Here is a 22,159-nt window from a genome sequence, read left to right as displayed (position 1 = left end):
AAGAAACGCGGTGTACTTCTCAGAATTAAGCTGAAAAAAATGTGTCAGAAGGTCACGGTCAATTGATTAATATGGCAGCTGAAGGGAAGAAAGCTTTGCCTCCTGTTTTAACAGCCAGGCTGCCTACTTTTCATTGTGTCCTAAACGGTGGGTCACTGGGCCCAGCCTCCCATTTTAAACTTTTTCTCCAAATCTATAGGGATTTCATTTGACTATGCACTTTAAATTCAAACTAATAAATGTGCAAATTGCTTTTGTGACAGAGCAGTAAAATACAGGGTGCTGTTTCCTCAAATATCAATAATGCCCGCAACATTCCTCCAATGGAATCACATTAGCAGAACTCACATTTTGGGCAGTGGGCTGTATCTCTCTCAGCAAAAAACCTGTCCTGCTTATTGGATTGTGTTATGGACAGTAAATTAAAGGCACAATAATAGGCTATAGAAATAGTTGTCAGTCAAAAGGCAGTCACCCCACTTGATTTGTTGGTCTGAAGCTGGAGATGGGGCTGAAGACATTTATAACTCAACGCAAAGATGGAGAATAGGATGTAAGGACTGACATGAGATCAGATTAACGTATTGTCGCGAACGCCAGGGAACCTGGGTCACTGGCATGGAAGGCTAACACCCTATGCATCAAGCCAATAAGGTTAACCCACTTGGTGGGAACTGTAAATTGGCTCATATGGTGAGGATTGCTACACTGCCCCTCCTAACGGCATGCCCCCTTGCTTCAACTGCTCAGCCCCCTCACACGGACGGCCCATGCCTTGTGATGGCCTCACAACCGACATCCCACCTCTGAAACTAATGTAACGAACGGCGGGGCAGGGAAGCGTGAAAGGCAAACACCATACGCATTGCGCCAATAATGTTAACCCACGAGGTGGGAATTGTAACGTCGCTCAAATTGCAAGGATAGCAACAGTATTAACAAGCTATAGGCTACACGGTTTTTACAAAGACATGGTTAAAACAAGCCTTTGTTTCTGATCATGATGGGGTAAGACAGGTGTAAAGTACTAAACTCATGAGCAGGTTTATACGTTTTCAATCCACTCAGCATTGAGCTTTTACCAACAGTAGCATGATTCAGATGAACTAAGGGAATTTAGAATGTGTACTTCGAGGAGTTGATTTAAAACATGGGAGGCCTACTGCAAGGACTCATCTAAGCTTTTGTTCTTTGTCTCTGTTGCGACAATTTCTTCATCTGAAATGAGTGTACCAGGTCGGTTGAGGTTGTTGAAGGCCAAACTGGAAGAATTGCAACATTTTAGCTTGTTGTTACATAAGTTTGAACGGGTATTTATACAGTCCCAATGAATGTTAACCACCCATATGTAGCTATGTGGATTCTTTAAAGTCCAAAATAAGTAAAAAATGATCCAAACCGAAATGGTCACAACCCTAAACAATTGACACCATAGAGATATCTACTATAATGTGCTGTACTCTACTCTACTTCAGTTTCTTACAATAAGAAAGGGCCCATATACTCTTGATCTAGTGGTCCTGTTCTGTCGACCACTCAAGATCACAAATGTGGTCTTTAACCTTTTCCTGCAGAAATCAGGGTCACACAGAGTCTTTCTTCGTAGTCTTCAACAAATCTATTTTGAACCAAAAGTATATACCTCACACACATGGTTATGGGCTTAAAAAAAGAAGACACCTGAAATGTATTACATTTTTCTCAATATTACATTTTATATACATCACAGAAATATAACAAAACCGTTTGACATTGAAAAAACAGATTTTTTTTTTATGATGGTTTTTTAAAATTATGTTGATTAATTATGAAATTAAGAAAAATATTAATAACATTCCACCCATGACGCCACTAGGTAATTTGACTGACCCAGACCCAGTCTCAACTCACCGGATCTGGGTCTGAATCTTGGGACCAATGTCTTCAAGAGGGTCACCGTTGTTCCTGTTCCCAAGAAAGCTAAGGTAACTGAGCTAAATGACTATCGCCCGGTAGCGCTCACTTCGGTCATCATGAAGTGCTTTGAGAGACTAGTCAAGGATCATATCACCTCCACCCTACCTGACACCCTAGATCAACTCCAATTTGCTTACCGCCCCAATAGGTCCACAGACAATGCAATCACACTGCCCTAACCCATCTGGACAAGAGGAATACCTATGTAAGAATGCTGTTCATCGATAACAGCTCAGCATTGAACACCATAGTACCTTCCAAACTCGTCATTAAGCTCGAGACCCTGGGTTTCGACCATGCCCTGTGCAACTAGGTTCTGGACTTTCTGACGGGCCACCCCCAGGTGGTGAGGGTAGGTAACAACATCTCCACCCTGGTGATCCTCAACACTGGGGCCCCACAATGGTGTGTTCTCAGCCCTCTCCTGTACTCCCTGTTCACCCATGACTGCGTGGCCATGCACGCCTTCAACTCAATCATCAAGCTTGCAGACGACGCTACAGTGGTAGGCTTGATTACCAACAACGACGAGACAGCCTACAGGGATGATCGTGGACTTCAGGAAACTGCAGAGGGAATATTTGAATATTTGAATATTTGGAGCATAAAATCATCGAAGCTCTGCAGATTTTGTTGTGTGGATACAGAATCAATAGACCATTTATTTTGGTATTGCCCTCAGGTAGCCTGTTTCTGGTCTCAGGTTCAGGAATGGCTGAAAATGCATAGCATTGATCTAAAATTGACCCTCGAAATAATACTGTTAGGAGATCTGGAGAGACCAGGTCAGTCAATTACTAATATACTAATACACTTAGTAAAAGTATTTATCTTCAACACGCAATCTGTAGATTCTATTCGATTAGATAGATTCAAATTGTACGTTAAACATCATAGCATAGTTGAAAGATATGTGTTGCGTAGAAACACGAAGTGGGTGGCCAGCAGAGATAGATGGGATGGGCTGAGGGAAGCTAAGGGTTGGGTATGTGGAATTGGAGACAAGTGGGAGTGGAGTTGCTGTGTGAGAGAGAGAATGATGGTCAAAAGATAAAGTTTTAAAAAGTAAAAATAAAACATAAAACATAATAAAAGTACATTTGAATGACACTAAGTGGCAGTGTTTTTACAACTAATGCTGGTTTGCCTGAGGCTGATGCCGTGCAGGTGTTTGTACACATGCATATACACACTCTCATTCAAATAAACGCATACAAGAACACACACATACGTGTAGTAGTGCCAGACATGCACACAAACACATAAAGTAGACGTTGCTGTTATGATTTCAGTTGTCCTTGATGTCCTTTGTTCTAAAAATTCTTTTTATTTTTTATTTTTTTTATTGTTGTTTACTGTTTTCTTCTGTCTTTTCCTTTTTTCTCTTTAGTTCTCTTGGTTGTTGGTGCATTGGGGGGTTCTTGGGGGTGGGGAATGGAATTAATTGTACTTTATATATTTTTTCTTCTGGGGGGGGGGGGGGCCTGTGGGAGAGGCCTCGAATGGTTGAGGGACAGCTATTGGGGAACTGTGGGGGGATCTTGGAGGGTTCAGGTTTCACAAGATTGTGATCATGAAAAAGGAAATAAGGATGGCTCTGTTGCGGAAAGACTGATACATGTTTGATAGTGTCTTGATGCTGTATTGTTTGTCCTTCATGTTCTAATACTTTAATGTTACCCCTTCCTTGTGTTTTTTGTAATAAATAATTATTTCAAAAAAATATATATAATAAAAACATGTATTTGATTTGATATTAACTTAGTCTTTGTTTTTAACAAAAGACAATTCTCTGATCATTGGCTGATCACTCCCAACCCAGAGGAATCCACACCCAGTTGACAACTTTTAAATGGTGGAAGCCCTCAATGGCAATGTCTATGTCACGACTACCGCCGAAGTCGGTCCCTCTCCTTGTTCGGGCGGCGTTCGGCAGTCGACGTCACCGGCCTTCTAGCCATCGCCGATCCACTTTTCATTTTCCATTTGTTTTGTCCTTGTCTTACACACCTGGTTTCAATCCCCCAATCTTGTTCATTATTTAACCCTCTGTTCCTCCATGTTTGTTTGTGGGTGATTGTTTATTGTATTGCGGTCCGTTATTGTGGCCTTGGATTTCTTTGACGTGTACTGTGATTATTGTTGAGTAAAATTGCGTACATTACTCATTACTGCTGTCCTGCGCCTGACTCATCTACACCAGCTACACACAGATGCATTACAGTCTATACCAAAACAAGTTATTTCCATCTAGAGTCCTCTACTTATCTCTATGATTGACACAACACTGAAAACAGCTGTTATTATGCCACAATAAAGATAGCTAAATTTCTAATTTAAACATATAACATAATTAATTAAGTAATTCCATCAATCAGCAAGTTGCAGATTCTGACCACCAACATTGAACATTTTAGAGAGGAACAGCGGAGATAAATGCAAATATAATTTCTAAAATGTATCTGGATTAGAAGGTTCATCGAAATGATGCATGGTTCTCTCTTTATTGCTACGCTCCCACTATGTTTTGGTAGTGGCACATTTAGTGGGGTGGTAAGGAGTTCAGGTAAATATTTCAAATATGCAATACAAAGTGTGTTAGTAGTATACACTAAGTATACACAACATTAAAAACACATGCTCTTTCCATGACAGACTGACCAGGTGAATCCAGCTGAATCCAGGTGAATCCAGCTGAAAGCTATGATCCCTTATTGATGTTACTTGTTAAATCCACTTCAATCAGTGTAGATGAAGGGGAGGAGACAGGTTAAAGAAGGATATTTAAGCCTTGAGACATGGATTGTGTATGTGTGCCATTCAGAGGGTGAATGGGCAACACAAAAAATGTAAGTGCCTTTGAACGAGGTATGGTAGTAGGTGCTAGGCAGTTTGTGTCAAAGGACTGCAATGTTGCTGGGTTTTTCACACTCAACAGTTTCCCGTTTACCTTGTAGAGTCGATGCCCCGACGAATTGAGGCTGTTCTGAGGGCAAAGGGAGGGGTGGGTGGGACGTTCACTTTACACAGAACGAAAACATAGAATTAAATTCTCTGAATTCCTGAACCCTCCTCCACAACACTCTCACTCCCTCCTCACATACTTTGTGCCCCCTCTAAAATAATGGCTGTATGACGCCTCTGTGTCAGACATTTCCCTCCATAAAAATTGATTATCACAAACGGTCTAGCCTAGTTGTTTGTTACGAACATTTTGCTATCTGACTTAACTATTCTACCAATAGTCACTTCAAACATGATTTGTACATTATTAGTCATATAAACAAACAAACGCCAGTCTGGTTCCCAGTTATATAGAAATGTTTGTATTTCTTTTGGGAAAACGCAAACCTGTCTCCACTCACCATATCTGTGACTTTGCTCCGCATTATCTGTGTGAGCACGCCGGTCAGGTGCATGGCTTTTATGCACAGGTTTCGCGCCTCTCATTAATTGGTTCCTGCTGTTTTCATTGTCTATCAGAAATGTTCATGTTTATGCAAATGATATCTTTATACTTTTTAATTTAAATTATTTTGTATCAATGTACACTCTGCACATAGCCTATTATTGGAGATGGTCACCTGGACTTTGTTACTTTAGAGTAACCTTGTTTTGGTGTATGAATGTATTTTGGTATATTTTTCAGTTATCTGCAACATAAGCTAAAGATGGTTTAAAAGTATGTTTGGATGTTCTTTTTGATAAAAACCATAAAATCCACGTGAACATGTAAGGGCTGTTGTCCTCCTCCTCCTCAGATGATGATGATGAGGAGAGAAGGATCAGTGGACCAATACGCAGCAGTAGGGAAATAAGCCATCTCTTTATTTGAATACGACGGCAACACGAAAACAAAACACTTACAAAATTACAAAACAAGAAAACGACGTAGACGAAAACCTGAACTTGAACTTACATAACTAAACGTAGAACTCACGGACAGGAACAGACTACATCAAAACGAACGAACAGCCAAACAGTCCCGTATGGTACAGACATGGACGAAACAGGAGACAATCACCCACAAACAAACAGTGAGAACACCCTACCTAAATATGACTCTTAATTAGAGGAGAACGCAAAACACCTGCCTCTAATTAAGAGCCATACCAGGCAACCACAACCAACATAGAAACAGATAACATAGACTGCCCACCCAAAACACATGCCCTGACCTAAACACATACAAAAACAACATAAAACAGGTCAGGACCGTTACAGAACCCCCCCCTCAAGGTGCGAACGCCGGGCGCACCAGCACAAAGTCCAGGGGAGGGTCTGGGTGGGCAGTTGACCACGGTGGTGGCTCCGGCTCTGGACGCTGTCCCCACACCACCATAGTCACTCCCCGCTTCTGTCTTCCCCTTCCAATGACCACCCTAAAACTAACATCCCCTAAATGAACGGCCAGCACCGGGAGAAGGGGCAGCACCGGGACAAGGGGCAGCACCGGGACAAGGGGCAGCACCGGGACAAGGGGCAGCACCGGGACAAGGGGCAGCACCGGGACAAGGGGCAGCACCGGGACAAGGGGCAGCACCGGGACAAGGGGCAGCACCGGGACAAGGGGCAGCACCGGGACAAGGGGCAGCACCGGGACAAGGGGCAGCACCGGGACAAGGGGCAGCACCGGGACAAGGGGCAGCACCGGGACAAGGGGCAGCACCGGGACAAGGGGCAGCACCGGGACAAGGGGCAGCACCGGGACAAGGGGCAGCACCGGGACAAGGGGCAGCACCGGGACAAGGGGCAGCACCGGGATAAGGGGCAGCACCGGGATAAGGGGCAGCACCGGGATAAGGGGCAGCACCGGGATAAGGGGCAGCACCGGGACAAGGGGCAGCACCGGGACAAGGGGCAGGTCCCGGCTGAGGGACTCTGGCAGATCCCGGCTGAGGGACTCTGGCAGATCCCGGCTGAGGGACTCTGGCAGATCCCGGCTGAGGGACTCTGGCAGGTCCCGGCTGAGGGACTCTGGCAGGTCCCGGCTGAGGGACTTTGGCAGGTCCCGGCTGAGGGACTCTGGCAGGTCCCGGCTGAGGGACTCTGGCAGGTCCCGGCTGAGGGACTCTGGCAGGTCCCGGCTGAGGGACTCTGGCAGGTCCCGGCTGAGGGACTCTGGCAGGTCCCGGCTGAGGGACTCTGGCAGGTCCCGGCTGGACGGCTCTGGCAGGTCCCGGCTGGACGGCTCTGGCAGGTCCCGGCTGGACGGCTCTGGCAGGTCCCGGCTGGACGGCTCTGGCAGGTCCCGGCTGGACGGCTCTGGCAGGTCCCGGCTGGACGGCTCTGGCAGGTCATAGCAGGACGGCTCTGGCAGGTCATAGCAGGACGGCTCTGGCAGGTCATAGCAGGACGGCTCTGGCAGGTCATGGCAGGACGGCTCTGGCAGGTCATGGCAGGACGGCTCTGGCTGGTCATGGCAGGACGGCTCTGGCTGGTCATGGCAGGACAGCTCTGGCTGGTCATGGCAGGACGGCTCTGTAGGGAGGAGAAGGAGAGACAGCCTGGTGCGTGGTCTAGGCACTGGCTGCGCTGGAGAGGAGGAAACAGCAGGAGAGAGAACCCGGAGAGACAGCCTGGTACGGGGGGCTGCCACCGGAGGACTGGTACATGGAGGTGGCACCGGGTATACCGGACCGTGAAGGAGGACACGTGCTCTTGAGCACCGAGCCTGCCCAACCTTACCAGGTTGAATGGTGCCCGTAGCCCTGCCAGTGCGGCGAGGTGGAATAGCCCGCACTGGGCTATACTGGCAAACCGGGGACACCATTCGTAAGGCTGGTGCCATGTATGCCGGCCCGAGGAGACGCACTGGTGGCCAGATGCGTTGGGCCGGCTTCATGACATCCAGCTCGATGCCCAACTTAGCCCTCCCAGTGCGGCAAGGTGGAATAGCCCGCACTGGGCTAAGCACGCGTACTGGGGACACCGTGCGCTTTACCGCATAACACGGTGTCTTACCAGTACGACGCCTTCTACCTCCACGGTAAGCACGGGGAGTTGGCTCAGGTATCCTACCCGGCTTTGCCACACTCCTCGTGTGCCCCCCCCCCCCCCAATAAATTTTTGGGTCTGACTCACGGGCTCCCAACCGCGTCGCCGCGCTGCCTCCTCATACCAGCGCCTCTCAGCCTTCGCTGCTTCCAACTCCGCCTTGGGACGGCGATATTCCCCTGGCTGAGCCCAGGGTCCTCTACCGTCCAGGATCTCCTCCCAAGTCCAGGAGTCCTTGTTGCTCAGTTGAGCTTTCCCTTGCCGCTTGGTCCTAGTTTGGTGGGTGATTCTGTAAGGGCTGTTGTCCTCCTCCTCCTCAGATGAGGAGAGGAGAGAAGGATCAGTGGACCCATACGCAGCAGTAGGGAAATAAGCCATCTCTTTATTTGAATACGACGGCAACACGAAAACAAAACACTTACAAAATTACAAAACAAGAAAACGACGTAGACGAAAACCTGAACTTGAACTTACATAACTAAACGTAGAACTCACGGACAGGAACAGACTACATCAAAACGAACGAACAGCCAAACAGTCCCGTATGGTACAGACATGGACGAAACAGGAGACAATCACCCACAAACAAACAGTGAGAACACCCTACCTAAATATGACTCTTAATTAGAGGAGAACGCAAAACACCTGCCTCTAATTAAGAGCCATACCAGGCAACCACAACCAACATAGAAACAGATAACATAGACTGCCCACCCAAAACACATGCCCTGACCTAAACACATACAAAAACAACATAAAACAGGTCAGGACCGTTACAGAACATCAGTCGATAACCTAATCATACATTAGTCTATAAGCGACAAGGCCATAGGCCCTTTGTGGGATCTTAAAGTGCCTACATTGTTGATACACCACAGATACCCATTTCCAGGTCTGAGATCAGAATTAAAATGACATAGAAACGTTGAAGAGAAATGAGACACCGTACAACTCCTAAAACCTCGATGAGGTGCTCTGTGATAATTGGTGTACTCCTCTTGGGAGGCGTCTGTTATTGGTTGTTCTGTTGCGTTAACGTGCTCTGGTGTAAATCCCCAGTGCTGATCTACGCAGTAACAGAGGTAAGAGCAGAAGCAGGCAACACAGAGGCAACAGATCTCTGCACTGACAGTCTGGAGCGTTTAGGTCTCAGTCTGTTTTCCTCAAGTACGACTTAGCAACCATTATACGTCTTATATGGACTTACATTATGCATTACAGATGAAGGTTCTCTACAAGGAGGATTTCATTTGTAGTTTGCCCTGCTAACCAACATGGAGAATATTACGGTAAGACTTCCTATGCTCTAATATTGCTGTACCGTTTATGTAAACACAACTTTTGGGTTAACACTTTGAATGTTTGAATAACTGATTACTCTGATATTTATATAGCCTACTATGAGATAAAAACAACAACTACTATAGTTACTTTAAAATATAAATGCCGAAAGTATTACTGAGTAAAATTGTGGTTCATAACACAGCATTCTGGATAATTGTATTCAATTACTGTACATTAAAACATGTCATGGTAAATCCTCTCTCAGCCAGATCAATGGCAGGCGATTGTGAACAAAAAGCTTACTTTCCCCCCGGAGCTGATAACAGCCATTCAGGAAGACAACTCAATTCTGGTGGGCAGCCTGCTGTCCACAGGGGACGGCATCATCCGCCAGCTGGATGAGTCTGAGGACCGTCTGTGGAGAGAAGCCCTGAACCTGTCCATCCGCATGGGCAATGAGGACATTTTCTCCACTCTGATGCTGGGCGTCAAGTTTGACTTCAGGCAGATCTACGAGGCGCTGCTGGTGGCGGTGGACACCAACCAGCCCCGGGTGGTCAAGAGGCTCCTGGACCGCCTGGACCAGGAAAAGGGTAACAAGATGGATGTGCGCTCCTTCTCCATGGCCATATTTGACCACTCCATTGACGACTCCCAGTTTGCCCCCGGAGTGACCCCGCTCACCCTGGCCTGTCAGAAGGACCTGTATGACATTGTCACCATGTTGACTAAGAAAGGTCATGCCATCCCTCTGCCTCACTCTATCTCCTGTACCTGTCTGGAGTGCAGGAACGGCCGTCAGTATGACCTGCTGAAGTTCTCTCTGTCTCGTATCAACACCTACCGGGGCATGGCCAGCCGGGCATACCTCTCCATCACCACAGAGGATGCCATGCTCAGTGCCTTCAGACTCAGTCGGGAACTACGCAAGCTCTCCAAGAAAGAGCCTGAATTTAAGGTATCAGTTAATTGATGTTGTGGGTAAATGACAATGTAGTACTATATTATTTAGAGTTTTTTACCCTTATTTTACCAGGTAAGTTGACTGAGAACTTATTCTCATTTACAGCAACAACCTGGGGAATAGTTACAGGTGAGAGGAGGGGGGATGAATGAGCCAATTTGATGATAACATTTTAACATCAAGGTAAAGTAAATCAAATTTGAATGTTAGCTCACATGAAGTCAAGAAAAGGAAGAACGAAGGCTCACATATCTAAAGGTCTGCTGGTGTATCTAGTTGTTTCAGTCTCTGTGTGTCTCTGTTTGTGTTCCTCAGCCCCAGTACCTGAGCCTGGAAGAGCTGTGTCAGGAGTTCGCAGTGGAGATGCTGGCCATGTGTCGCAACCAGAGTGAGGTCACAACAATCCTGAACATCTGTGATGACGATAATGAAGATGAACTGGACGAGCAGACCTTCGAGGAGGGGATTCCAACCCTGTCACGCATACGCCTTGCAGTCAATTACAATCAAAAACTGGTAACTACTTTACCTACCCCATACCCCCTGTATTATACTCAAACTAAATTGTCTTCAAACTAATAAAAGAAGAAACGTTTATAACATGTGAGCATGTGTTACTTTCACATTTTTTTCTCCTCTTCTAGTTTGTGAGTCATCCCATCTGCCAGCAAGTGCTGTCGTCCATTTGGTGTGGAAACATCCCAGGGTGGCGGGGCAGCAAGACGGTCTGGAAACTCACAGTGTCTCTTGGGATCTTCTTCACCATGCCTCTCCTCTGTATGATCTACTGGGTCGCTCCCAAGTCCAAGGTGAGCTAAGAGTAGGGGCTGGATTCAATCCATATCGCAGAAGTTTTGCGGAAGTTCTGAGTTTATAGCTCAATTTAAATTTAAAGGCAATGTTCCCGTGTTTGCGGAGACTGCATTCACGGTAAACACTGCATATGTCGACTCAATCTGAAATTGTCTTCACGTTTTAACGCGGATCTTCCACGATACTTCCCCCGATATTGATTGAATCCGATATTGATTGAAGCCCTAGCGTAAAATACATTGCCTGACTGTTGTTTTTCAGATGTGCTGTAAGGATTGTGCTTCTATTTCAGATTGGAAAGACTTTGAAGATACCTGTGATCAAATTCCTGCTGCACTCTGCCTCCTACCTGTGGTTCATCATCACCCTTCTAGCTGAGTCTATTTTCATGGAGCTGTACCGCGATGAGTTCGCATCCCGGCAGCAAAACATCCTCTACAACTCCCTCCATATGATCTGGGTGGTCGGTAGGTCTATGTTATGTTGTAATTCTTTACTATCAATTCATCAATCTCTCATACCACAAACTCTTTACAAATTCTTTGTAAAGTATAGGCTCCTTTATACACTGAGTATACAAAACATTAAGAACACCTGCTATTTCCATGAAATAGACTGACCAGGTGAATCCAGGTCCACTTCAATCAGTGTAGATGAAGGGAAGGAGACAGGTTAAAGTAGGATTTTTAAAGCCTTGAGACAATTGAGACATAGATTGTGTATGTGTGTCATTCAGAGGGTGAATGGGCAAGACTAAAAATGTAAGTGCCTTTGAACAAGGTATGGTAGTAGGGGCCAGGTGCACCGGTTTATGTAAAGAACTGCAATGCTGCTGGGTTTTTCACTCTGTGGGAAGTATTGGTGTCAACATGGGCCATCATCCCTGTGGAATGCTTTTGACACATTGTAGAGTCTAAGCCCCGACAAATTGAGGCTGTTCTGTGGGAAACTCAATATAAGGAAGGTGTCCCTAACGTTTGGTATACTCAGTGTATGTAGCATGTTAGAGATGAAAGTTTAACTATAAATGCTATTAGCATAATATGAAAATATGGGAACGACATGATCCTGCCCCTCTAGGTTTCTTCTGGAGTGAGTGTAAGAATGTGTGGGCGGAGGGTCTGAGGGGTTACATCGTGGACTGGTCCAACATTCTGGACATGATAGTACTCAGCATGTACTTGGCCTCCTTCGGTCTGAGAGTCCTCATCATGGCAATTGGTCACTTTGTTTGCCAAGACCAAAACCTGGTTGAGAAGTGTGCCTACTTCACCCAAACAGGTGAGCTGTACATACCAACAATACATCGGTACTGTATATTATATTTAATTCCGGATCATACAACTCAATATCCTGTTACTGTATATGATCACCTAAAGTACACTATTGGGTTTAATATTACTGATCTTTAAGAATCTTCATGTATGGCTATTTCCTGGCTTATTGCAGTGCGGGATGAATGGTGGCAGGAGGACCCTCAGCTGATCTCAGAGATTCTGTTCGCTGTGACCAGCATGCTCAGCTTCACCCGACTGGCCCACATCCTGCCTGCCCATGAGTCTCTGGGTACTCTGCAGATCTCCATTGGTATAATGATAGATGACATGATGAGGTAAGACAAGGACACGTCAGGACACTTTGTATTTCGAAATGACACTCCAGAAAGTAATGCGCAAATATAAAATTGAACTTAATGTTTTATAGTTCAAATAACTACAACACAAATCTTCCCTCTTCTCCTTTAGGTTCATGTTTCTCTTGATGATCATTGGAACAGCTTTTCTCTGTGGACTGAATAATATCTATGTGCCCTACGCAACTTCTCCACATCTTGGACGGTATGACAGTTCTAACCTTTACCAAAATCTTCCAAACCTACAGAGCTCTATGCATTCATTCCTATTGCACTTTTCCTTTGGTTTCAGCTTCAATGAAACCTTCAACTTTCTCTTCTGGACCATGTTTGGTGCATCTAATCAAGGCTATGTGGACATGCCAGATTTTGTTCTGGCTCAGTTTGTGGGCAGGGTCCTGTATGGGGTCTTCACTCTCGTCATTGTCATTATCCTGCTCAATTTGCTTATCGCCATGATCACTAATTCATTCCAGAAGATAGAGGTATAAAATTATAATCTGGCATCGCAAATCAATATATCAAACATGTTAACATGTGCATGATACATGTGAGGGAAACTTATTAAAAAAACAAAAACATGTTTTAACAATGTCTTCTTTGACTGCCATCCTTTTGGTCCCTGTCAGGATGATGCTGATGTTGAATGGAAGTTTGCTCGTTCAAAGCTCTACTTGAGATACTTCAGAGAGGGCTCCACTATACCGGTACCCTTCAACCTCGTCCCCACTCCAAAGGCCTTGTTCTACTTACTGAGGTAGGCTGGCCACTGACTGCAACACCGGTCTCTGTAACAAGCTTTAAACAGTGGAAATTGTCATCAAACTGTTTGGCAAGTGTTTTTTTTTCTTTGTCATAGGAGCTTTTTCTGTTGTTGCAACCGAAAGAAAATTCCAGACTATCCTCCTATTGCCTCTGTGGTGGGTTATAGATACATATATATTTTTTACCAACCTTACTACACAGAAGCATAATCACTTCAGACTCATACGTTTTTTCCTTTACACTTCCAGTCCAACAGTACAATGAACAACAGTGGAGAGGCAGGGATGGACCGAGTGTCATATCGCCTGCAGGTGGTCAAGGCGCTGGTACAGCGCTACATAGAAGCAGCCCGCAGGGAGTTTGGAGAGACGACACGTAAAGGTAGAGGGACTAAATGTGCCCACAGTAAAGCATGTGTTAGCCCTATACAGGTAACGTAAACTCACATAAACTCGTACATCGCCTTGGTCCGTACAATTGCCCTTATTTTAGCGCCCCAAAAACGTAATACTTCCAGATCAACTGTAATGTCAATACCATTGTAAAGCACAATTTCTCCCCTTTCCAACAGAATCAATTACATGACCTAAACACTGCCCGTTTCTGCATAATTCAAGCAGGCAATGAGCCCCGTCGGGTCTTTTTAAAAATGGCGGGTGGGGAAGCGAAACTAATGCGTGGTAGTGAGAAGGACAGATGTCGTGTGGGAAAATTGCTTTTTTCACTCGATCTGTCCAACTTATCACCTTATCGCTTCTAAAATGTAAATAAAACACTATAAAGAGTTTATATAATGTGTCATTACATACCTATTTGAAGGTTTGTGTCGAATTTGAATCGGGTTTTTAGGGCGGTGCTAAAGTGATCTTAGAAGTAAACAGGGGCTTTGAGAATGATGATCGCATGCAATGATGACGAAAGAAATGACTAGGTATCCCCCCTTACCCCTGTCACTGTCCATTTCTTGTTTTTAAAAGATGAGCGAAGTGCTACACCTGGTGGAGAGAGATTGTAAGACAGAAATAGTTGCTTTATGCGTGCTGTACATTACGACATGACACGTCAAGATGTAACGGAGGGGTCCGTTTTTTCTACTTTTCTCCAATACTATAGAGCCATCACCATGTCAATCAACGCTTGAATAGAAACGTAGTTCACACCGCTGATTTTGAAGTCAACACAGTCGCTACAGTCCCATTAGTTTTCTTTGTAGCCTCGTTTGAATGTTGCGGTTGCGCACATTTGTACGGAATGGGGTGAGTTTACGTTACCTTGACCTAAAGTCGAGAACAGTGACTGCTACATATTGTTCTTTGTGTTTTCTATCTCTCATGGGGTTTTTTGTTTTTAAACAGATGTGGGGAACAGGATCACAGAGCTGAACAAGGGGGTGGGGAGACTTCACTCTGATATGAAGAAGTTCCATCAGAACCTGCAGAACAACAAGTCCTTCGGCTCAAAGGGCGATGGAGGCGACTTCCTGGGCAAGTACATAAAAGGAGCAAAGAACAACTTTAAGAACTTTGATAAAAATGAGGCAATGGGGAATTGCCCAGACCTGTTACGAGTCAATCTGCACCTCGTAGGGGTGGTGGAGGAGGGGAAGAAAGAGGAGGGAAAACAGAAATGATCCCACAAACAACAGTGAGAGCTCCCCAGACATCAGCCCTGAGTCTCGTAGGGGGCAGGAGTTCCTGGAGAGAGAAACAGAGAGTACCTGCACACAGGGAACAGTGGAGGAAAACACTAACATCATATAATGATGTAATCCCTGCTATATAGCCTTCTGTAAATATTCAAAACAGCTATGCTTGCTTATTATGTAAACTGCCTACCATTATGTAAGAAACCTACTCCTACAAAGGACCCCACTCCTACATATTTTTTGGTCTGATTATGCGTGTCATAAAAATGTAGCAATTAGCAAAAGCATGTTTATGAGTAGAAAAAATAATCAAATAATTGCATGGATAACCGGATGATCAGTTTAAAATGTAGTATTTACATTTACTGTACCATAACATCTCTATATAGAGAACTCTTGTATGAAAAAACATGGTAACACTTTATTTGACACCCAGTGTCATAACACGCTATGTCATAATATGTCATAACAGCTGACATAACTTGTCATAACCTGTCATAACGTGTCATAATCTGTCATAATATGGTCACAACACTGTCATTACCCGTATATTTACACCTGTTGTGAGATATATTGCGTTATTTTATGGCTGATTACAACACCTACAGTGTCAAAACCCATCTGTATTCAGATTCCTTTAGTTTGAAAGTTTGTTTCTTAAATCCTTTGATGTTGTAACAAATTCTTTACGTCGTCTTTTTAAATTATTTTTAAAATAATGTGTGGAAAATACTATCACACTGTTATGAAGCCTTATGACCATACTTTACTTGGACTAAGAAAATAAATTTTATGACACTGTTATGAAGCATTATGACCATCATAACCATATAAGCCAGATAGGCCCTTATATCAGTCATCATTCAAAAAGAGGTGGTCTTGTCCTGCTCCTGAAATCTAACATGTCTGACATGAATGTGTGAGAAATTACAATGATAATATGATATGGTGAATTTCAGAAAATGTTACATAACATAAAAATACTGTTGACAAGTAGACTATGGTGTAATGGAATGTTTTGCCTTGTGTGGTAGGTTTTATGGGTTTTGACACGCATGTCTAGGTGTCATAACCAGCCATAAAATGACGCAATATATGTCACAACAGGTCTAAATATATGTGCGCTGACAGTGTTATGACCATATTGTAACAGGTTATGTCAGCTGTTATGACATATGACATGGTTATGACCGTGGTCATAACGTGTTATGACACTGGGTGTCAAGAAAAGTGTTACCGAAAACATGTGGTACATAGACAGAGTAATGTAGACAGAGTAATGCAGAGAGTAATACAGACAAAGTAATGCAGACAGAGTAATGCAGACAGAGTAATGCAGACAGAGTAATGTAGACAGAGTAATGTAGACAGAATAATATAGACAGAGTAATATAGACAGAGTAATGTAGACAGAGTAATGTAGACAGAGTAATGTAGACAGAGTAATGTAGACAGAGTAATGTAGACAGAGTAATATAGACAGAGTAATATAGACAGAGTAATATAGACAGAGTAATATAGACAGAGTAATATAGACAGAGTAATGCAGAGAGAGTAATGTACTGCCTGCTTTTGAGTGTATGGGGAGATCGGACTGTGACGTTACCACACAGTAAAACAGACTACAATGTTACCCTCCAGCTCATGACTCAGTCATTTCATGTTGTTTCAATTAGAAGGGTAACTGTGTGCTTTCCAGGCTCCAGTGTGTCTGTGTACAGGTGTCAGCTTGCTGTTCACCTGCTGTTTGTGCCAGGCCTGGTGAACCCCTGGGGCGTGACCAGCCATTCATTAGCAGGAGCCCTGGAGCCCAGAGGCCAAGAGCACGGTCCTCTATAGGCCTGGGAAATGACTATGTTCAGGGACACCACGGTGTTAGTCACTCACCATCCCCTGGATGATCTGTTCTACACTGGAGCCCCAGTCAATAAAAAACAATAATTTGTCAAATCAGTTTGCTTTATTGATGCTGCTCAATCAAAAGAAGGTTCTGTAAACCATGATCATACAGTACATAGGAATGAATTTATACATTACATTTTGGTATTGTACTATCTTCATTCCGGATAAAACAAACACAAAAGACAATTTACCTTTAGCTATAAAAACAAACTCTGTAAAATGAGAATACAATCTGTGAAACAAATTACTTCCTGGTAGTTGCTCCTGATACAGTCATCTTCCTCATAATTTTGATAGGCTGATGGGCTTCCTGGTCCTAGGGATGATAAGACATGATAGGTTGATGGAAAAAAGACACAGGACGAGACCCAAATGCAGACACAGGAGGCAGATGGTTCAAGTCTCTGATATTTATTAATAGACAAGGGGCAGGCAAGAGGCAGGTCGAGGACAGGCAGAAGTTCGTAAACCAGGACAGAGTCAGATGGGTACAGGACGGTAGACAGGCTCGAGGTCAGGGCAGGCAGAATGGTATGGCAGGTGGGCTCAGGGTCAGGGCAGGCAGAATGGTAGACAGGCTCGAGGTCAGGGCAGACAGAATGGTATGCTAGACAGGCTCAGGGTCAGGGCAGGCAGAATGGTGGTGGTAGACAGGCTCAGGGTCAGGGCAGGCAGAATTGTATGGTAGACAGGCTCAGGGTCAGGGTAGACAGAATGGTATGGTAGACAGGCTCAGGCTCAGGGTCAGGGCAGACAGAATGGTATGGTAGACAAGCTCAGGGTCAGGGCAGGCAGAATGGTATGGCAGACGGGCTCGAGGGCAGGGCAGGCAGAATGGTATGGTAGACAGGCTCGAGGTCAGGGCAGGCAGAATGGTATGGTAGACATGCTCGAGGTCAGGGTAGGCAGAATGGAACGGCAGGCGGGCTCAGGGTCAGGGCAGGCAAAAAAAAGTCGGAACCGGGAGGACTAGAAAACAGACTACAAAAACAAGTACAGAAAAACACGCTGGTAGGCTTGACAAACTGGCAACAGACAAACACAAACTACCGGTATAAATACACAGGGGATAATGGGAACAAATGGGAGAAACTTGGTGGGGGGTGGAGACAAGCACAAGACAGGTGAAACAGATCAGGGTGTGACACATGGATTTCCTGATCCTAGTGATGATAAGACATGATAGGCTGATGGACTTCCTGGTCCTAGTGATGATAAGACATGATAGGCTGATGGACTTCCTGGTCCTAGTGATGATAAGACATGATAGGCTGATGGACTTCCTGGTCCTAGTGATGATAAGACATGATAAAATGATGGACTTCCTGGTCCTAGTGATGATAAGACATGATGCCACGCTCCCTGAGAACACAGGGGATGATGAAGAGGATTGGTGGAACTGCAACTGCAACCATCACAGTACCAGAGACCTGAGGGAGAGAAGACAGCCCAAAATCAATGTTCATATTATACTGTACATCTATGTTGAATACTACAAGTTCAATATTCCAACATCATACATAACTTGATAGAGGCACTGTAGGTATTTTGGAAAGACTGCAGATAGGCACTGAATATCGCAAATCTGCAGGCCAAGTAGGACTCAGCTATGCCGTTGGAGTCTCTGCACATATGGACAAGTATAGGAATTGTACAGTGAGAACAGCCTAACCAGTTGACAGTAATATAGTACCATCATTCTCTCAGGTTGGATGCATGGCAGTCGTTGTGAATGATGTACAGTGCCAAAGTACATACCTGCGGTAAAGTGTAGACTGTACCAGCACTGTGAGAAAAAGCATGCTGACACACACACACACACACACACACACACACACACACACACACACACACACACACACACACACACACACACACACACACACACACACACACACACACACACACACACACACACACACACACACACACACACACAAACGGATGGCAGATGAGTGTGACGGCACTCCTGAGATGGTAGTGGCATCACACTCCTTAGTGCTGCCTGTTTGTACATCTCTGCTGCCACCCCTCTCTGTCCCTGCTCATGTCCTTCATACAGCAGGTCCCATCCTGATCAGGGCTGGAGAGAATGGATGGAGATAAAATGCATCCAATGACAGAGTCGATGCAGACTGTTTTCAACTACATGTGTGTCACTCATTGATTTAGTTGTAGTTATGCATTGATACTGCATATCATCACTGTGGAAACAAGTTTCACCAATCCAACTTTTGGATTCAGACCCCTTGACTTTTTCCACATTTTGTTATGTTACAGCCTTATTCTAAAATTGATTAAATAACTTTTTTCCTCATCAATCTACACACAACACCCCACAGTGACAAAGCGAAAACATTTTTTTTTAAATGTACAGAAATATCCGATATACATATGTTTTCAGACCTTTTGCTATGAGACTAGAAATTGAACTCAGGTGCATCCTGTTTCCATTGATAATCCTTGAGATGTTTTCTACAACTTGATTGGAGCCCACCTGTGGTAAATTAAATTGATTGGACATGATTTGAAAAGGCAGACACCTGTCTATAGAAATATGAACGGAGCAAAGTACAGAGAGATCCTTGATGAAAACCTGCTCCAGAGCACTCAGGACCTCAGACTGGGGCAAAGGTTCACCATCCAAAAGGACAATGACCCAAAACGCACAGCCAAGACAACGCAGGAGTGGCTTCGGGACAAGTCTCTGAATGTCTTTGAGTGGCCGAGCCACAGCCCGGACTTGAACCCGATCGAACATATCTGGAGAGACCTGAAAATAGCTGGTCAGCGATGCTCCCCATCCAACCTGACAGAGCTTGAGAGGATCTGCAAAGAAGAATGGGAGAAACTCCACAAATACAAGTGTGCCAAGCTTGTAGCATCATACCCAAAGAAGACTTGAGGCTATAATCGCTGCCAAAAGTGATTCAGCAAAGTACTGAGTAAAGGGCCTGAATACTTATGTAAATGTGATAGTTCAGTTTTTTATTTATTTTATTTATAAATTTGCAAAAATAGTAGTCCTTCTCAAAGTGCTCATAGCACCAGCCAAGGTCGTTGATCGCTGGCGTGAAACCCTGTGGGATAGAATGGTATGATGAGCAATTGTGAAGGTGTCATTGTAGTCCTACAGCCCATGCATAATGATAACGTTCTGAACATAATTTGGACCAACCTGCTCTACTGCTTCTTCTGCCCTTGGAATGTCTTTCTTGACTCTTTGGCCCTTAAATATAATGATGGTATTGTCAAAAGACATTACTATCATTGAACTTAGAATGACTACAGAGACTGACTGTGTCATCAAACTGAGTGTTTCACCTCGGACCTGCATGAGGACTATGGCCTAGTTTTACATGGACACTGTGTCCCCGCAGACAGACAGCTCCGCTCTCGTAGTGTCTCACAGCAGTCTGGATGTCTGGAGACACACCCTGCTGGCCCCAGAACAGCATACGGGCCACGGCTTGCTATAGAAGAGCAGTTCAACCATTATCAGAAAGAATTCGTCAGATGATGTTTAATACTGAAAACCATAAGACAGATGTATAGAACCTCTGCATCTGCGGCTCCATTGCGGGCCTAGAGTTTTAACCAGTGAAAGATATCATGGTTTTCTTTGATTTGGAACACCAGCACATCCTCGTTCAAGTAAATAGATTCTATAAACATCTACGATACAGACAGAGCAGAGGAGGAGCTGTTTTAGGATTGTGTAATACACACAGCCGAGATGATCTTGATTCAACCACGAAGGCCTACCTGCTGAGGTGAGGGGTTATGCTGGTCAGAGGATGTCCGCTTGGCGACGTCAGAGTAGTAGGGATACCCAGCTCACCCATCTGGTGCAGATGCCCGAGGAGCAGCAGGGCCAGTCTCCAGTCCTTCTGGGCTGACAGCAGAGACAGTAGCCATGCCTGGAGGATGAGGAGAAAAAGAAAAATGCAAAGTATAAACAGGGGGCCCAAAGTATAAATAAACTCCTGGCTCTAGTCATCAAGACAGACACCTGAATACCCATTCTCCTTCACCCACCTTATTGGCCTGCCTCTCCACTTCTACACCACTCCTGTAGAGCACTGATGAGAGGTGTAGAGCTCTGTTGTTCCCCAGACAGCCAGCTTGCAGCAGAAGGGCCATTATCCTGTTAACTAGTCGAGTGGATCCAGTGCTCTCTTAACACAGTTAAAACAGAGACAAGGAGTACAGAGCCCTTCCCACTGATGCAGATCAACCTTTCTGCCACCTGGGTATACAGTATAAACAATAACATTAGAGAGATTTCAACATCCTCATTAAATGGTGTTAGCTGGTGTGACACCTTCGGAGGTAAAAATAGTTGAATTTATCATTATAACCAGCTCTTACCATGCTTGGAGGCCAGTAGCTTTGGCAGTCATACTGCACAACGTCTTTAAATTGCACTGGGTGTCTCCCAGGGTTCACAGTGTGGTGTCACAGCTCAATGATATTTAATGTCTGCTCATGATAAGCATCCATACAGTTCTCTGGAAAACAGAGGTAGTGTCAGTTTGGATGGAGTGACACTAACTTTGTGAGCCACTAAATATTTTATACACCATCCTGCCATCTAGTGGATATTACACATCATTACCAGAATCTTGTTTCTGTCTGGCTCTCAATAAATATCCAGTCAACTTGACATGAAGCTCCAACTGAAACTCCTGACAGGACAGTAGCCATCCAGTCAATTTCAGACTCCTAATATGGTCTGGAACAACGACTTCAGACTGTGGGAGACGAGTGAATACAGGTATAACACAGGTTTTGTTTAATTAAAGATGGATTTGAATGTGTCTGACTGATTGTTACCATCCTGAAGTCAGGTATTCTGTTACGATACTACACCAACGGTCCATAATAATAATAATATATAAGGCAGCCCCCCGCATCTCTCTGATTCAGAGGGGTTGGATTAAATGCAGAAGACACATTTCAGTTGAAGGCATTCAGTTGTACAACTGACTAGGTATCCCCTTTTCCCTTTCCATATTCAATATGCTATAGTGCTCTTTCTTTTATCAGGTTCCTCCTTACCTGTGTTCTGCAGTATGAACCGAATGCCAAGAGTGTGTAAAGCAGTAATCTAGGCAAAGGGTGGCTACTTTGAAGAATCAAAATCTAAAATATATTTTGATTGTTACTTTTTTGGATACTACATGATTCCACGTGTTTT

At 44.5% G+C, this 22,159-nt stretch overlaps 1 protein-coding gene and 1 pseudogene across 1 annotated transcript; one reads left to right on the top strand and one right to left on the bottom strand.

Moving 5' to 3' along the window:
* Positions 1 to 9,036: 9,036 nt before the first annotated feature.
* trpc2a (transient receptor potential cation channel subfamily C member 2a) lies at positions 9,037 to 16,969 on the top strand. The gene is made up of 13 exons (XM_071360153.1): positions 9,037 to 9,242; positions 9,503 to 10,195; positions 10,517 to 10,717; positions 10,846 to 11,010; positions 11,307 to 11,481; positions 12,095 to 12,295; positions 12,464 to 12,626; positions 12,760 to 12,852; positions 12,940 to 13,132; positions 13,277 to 13,404; positions 13,507 to 13,567; positions 13,661 to 13,793; positions 14,768 to 16,969. The coding sequence occupies exons 1-13, from the start codon at positions 9,228 to 9,230 to the stop codon at positions 15,040 to 15,042; spliced, it is 2,496 nt and encodes an 831-aa protein (XP_071216254.1). The 5' UTR covers positions 9,037 to 9,227; the 3' UTR covers positions 15,043 to 16,969.
* On the bottom strand, positions 15,075 to 21,798 carry LOC139549680 (protein sel-1 homolog 3-like; annotated as a pseudogene).
* Between the last annotated feature and the right edge of the window lie 361 nt (positions 21,799 to 22,159).

Source organism: Salvelinus alpinus, chromosome 22, assembly GCF_045679555.1.
Source record: "Salvelinus alpinus chromosome 22, SLU_Salpinus.1, whole genome shotgun sequence".
Lineage (NCBI taxonomy): Eukaryota > Metazoa > Chordata > Actinopteri > Salmoniformes > Salmonidae > Salvelinus > Salvelinus alpinus.
This window is presented reverse-complemented; position numbering and strand designations above follow the sequence as displayed.

Coding starts and splice junctions, on each gene's coding strand:
- trpc2a (XM_071360153.1), top strand. Junction 10,196..10,516: donor AGAAAGAGCCTGAATTTAAG/GTATCAGTTAAT, acceptor TGTGTTCCTCAG/CCCCAGTACCTGAGCCTGGA. Junction 13,405..13,506: donor GCCTTGTTCTACTTACTGAG/GTAGGCTGGCCA, acceptor TCTTTGTCATAG/GAGCTTTTTCTGTTGTTGCA.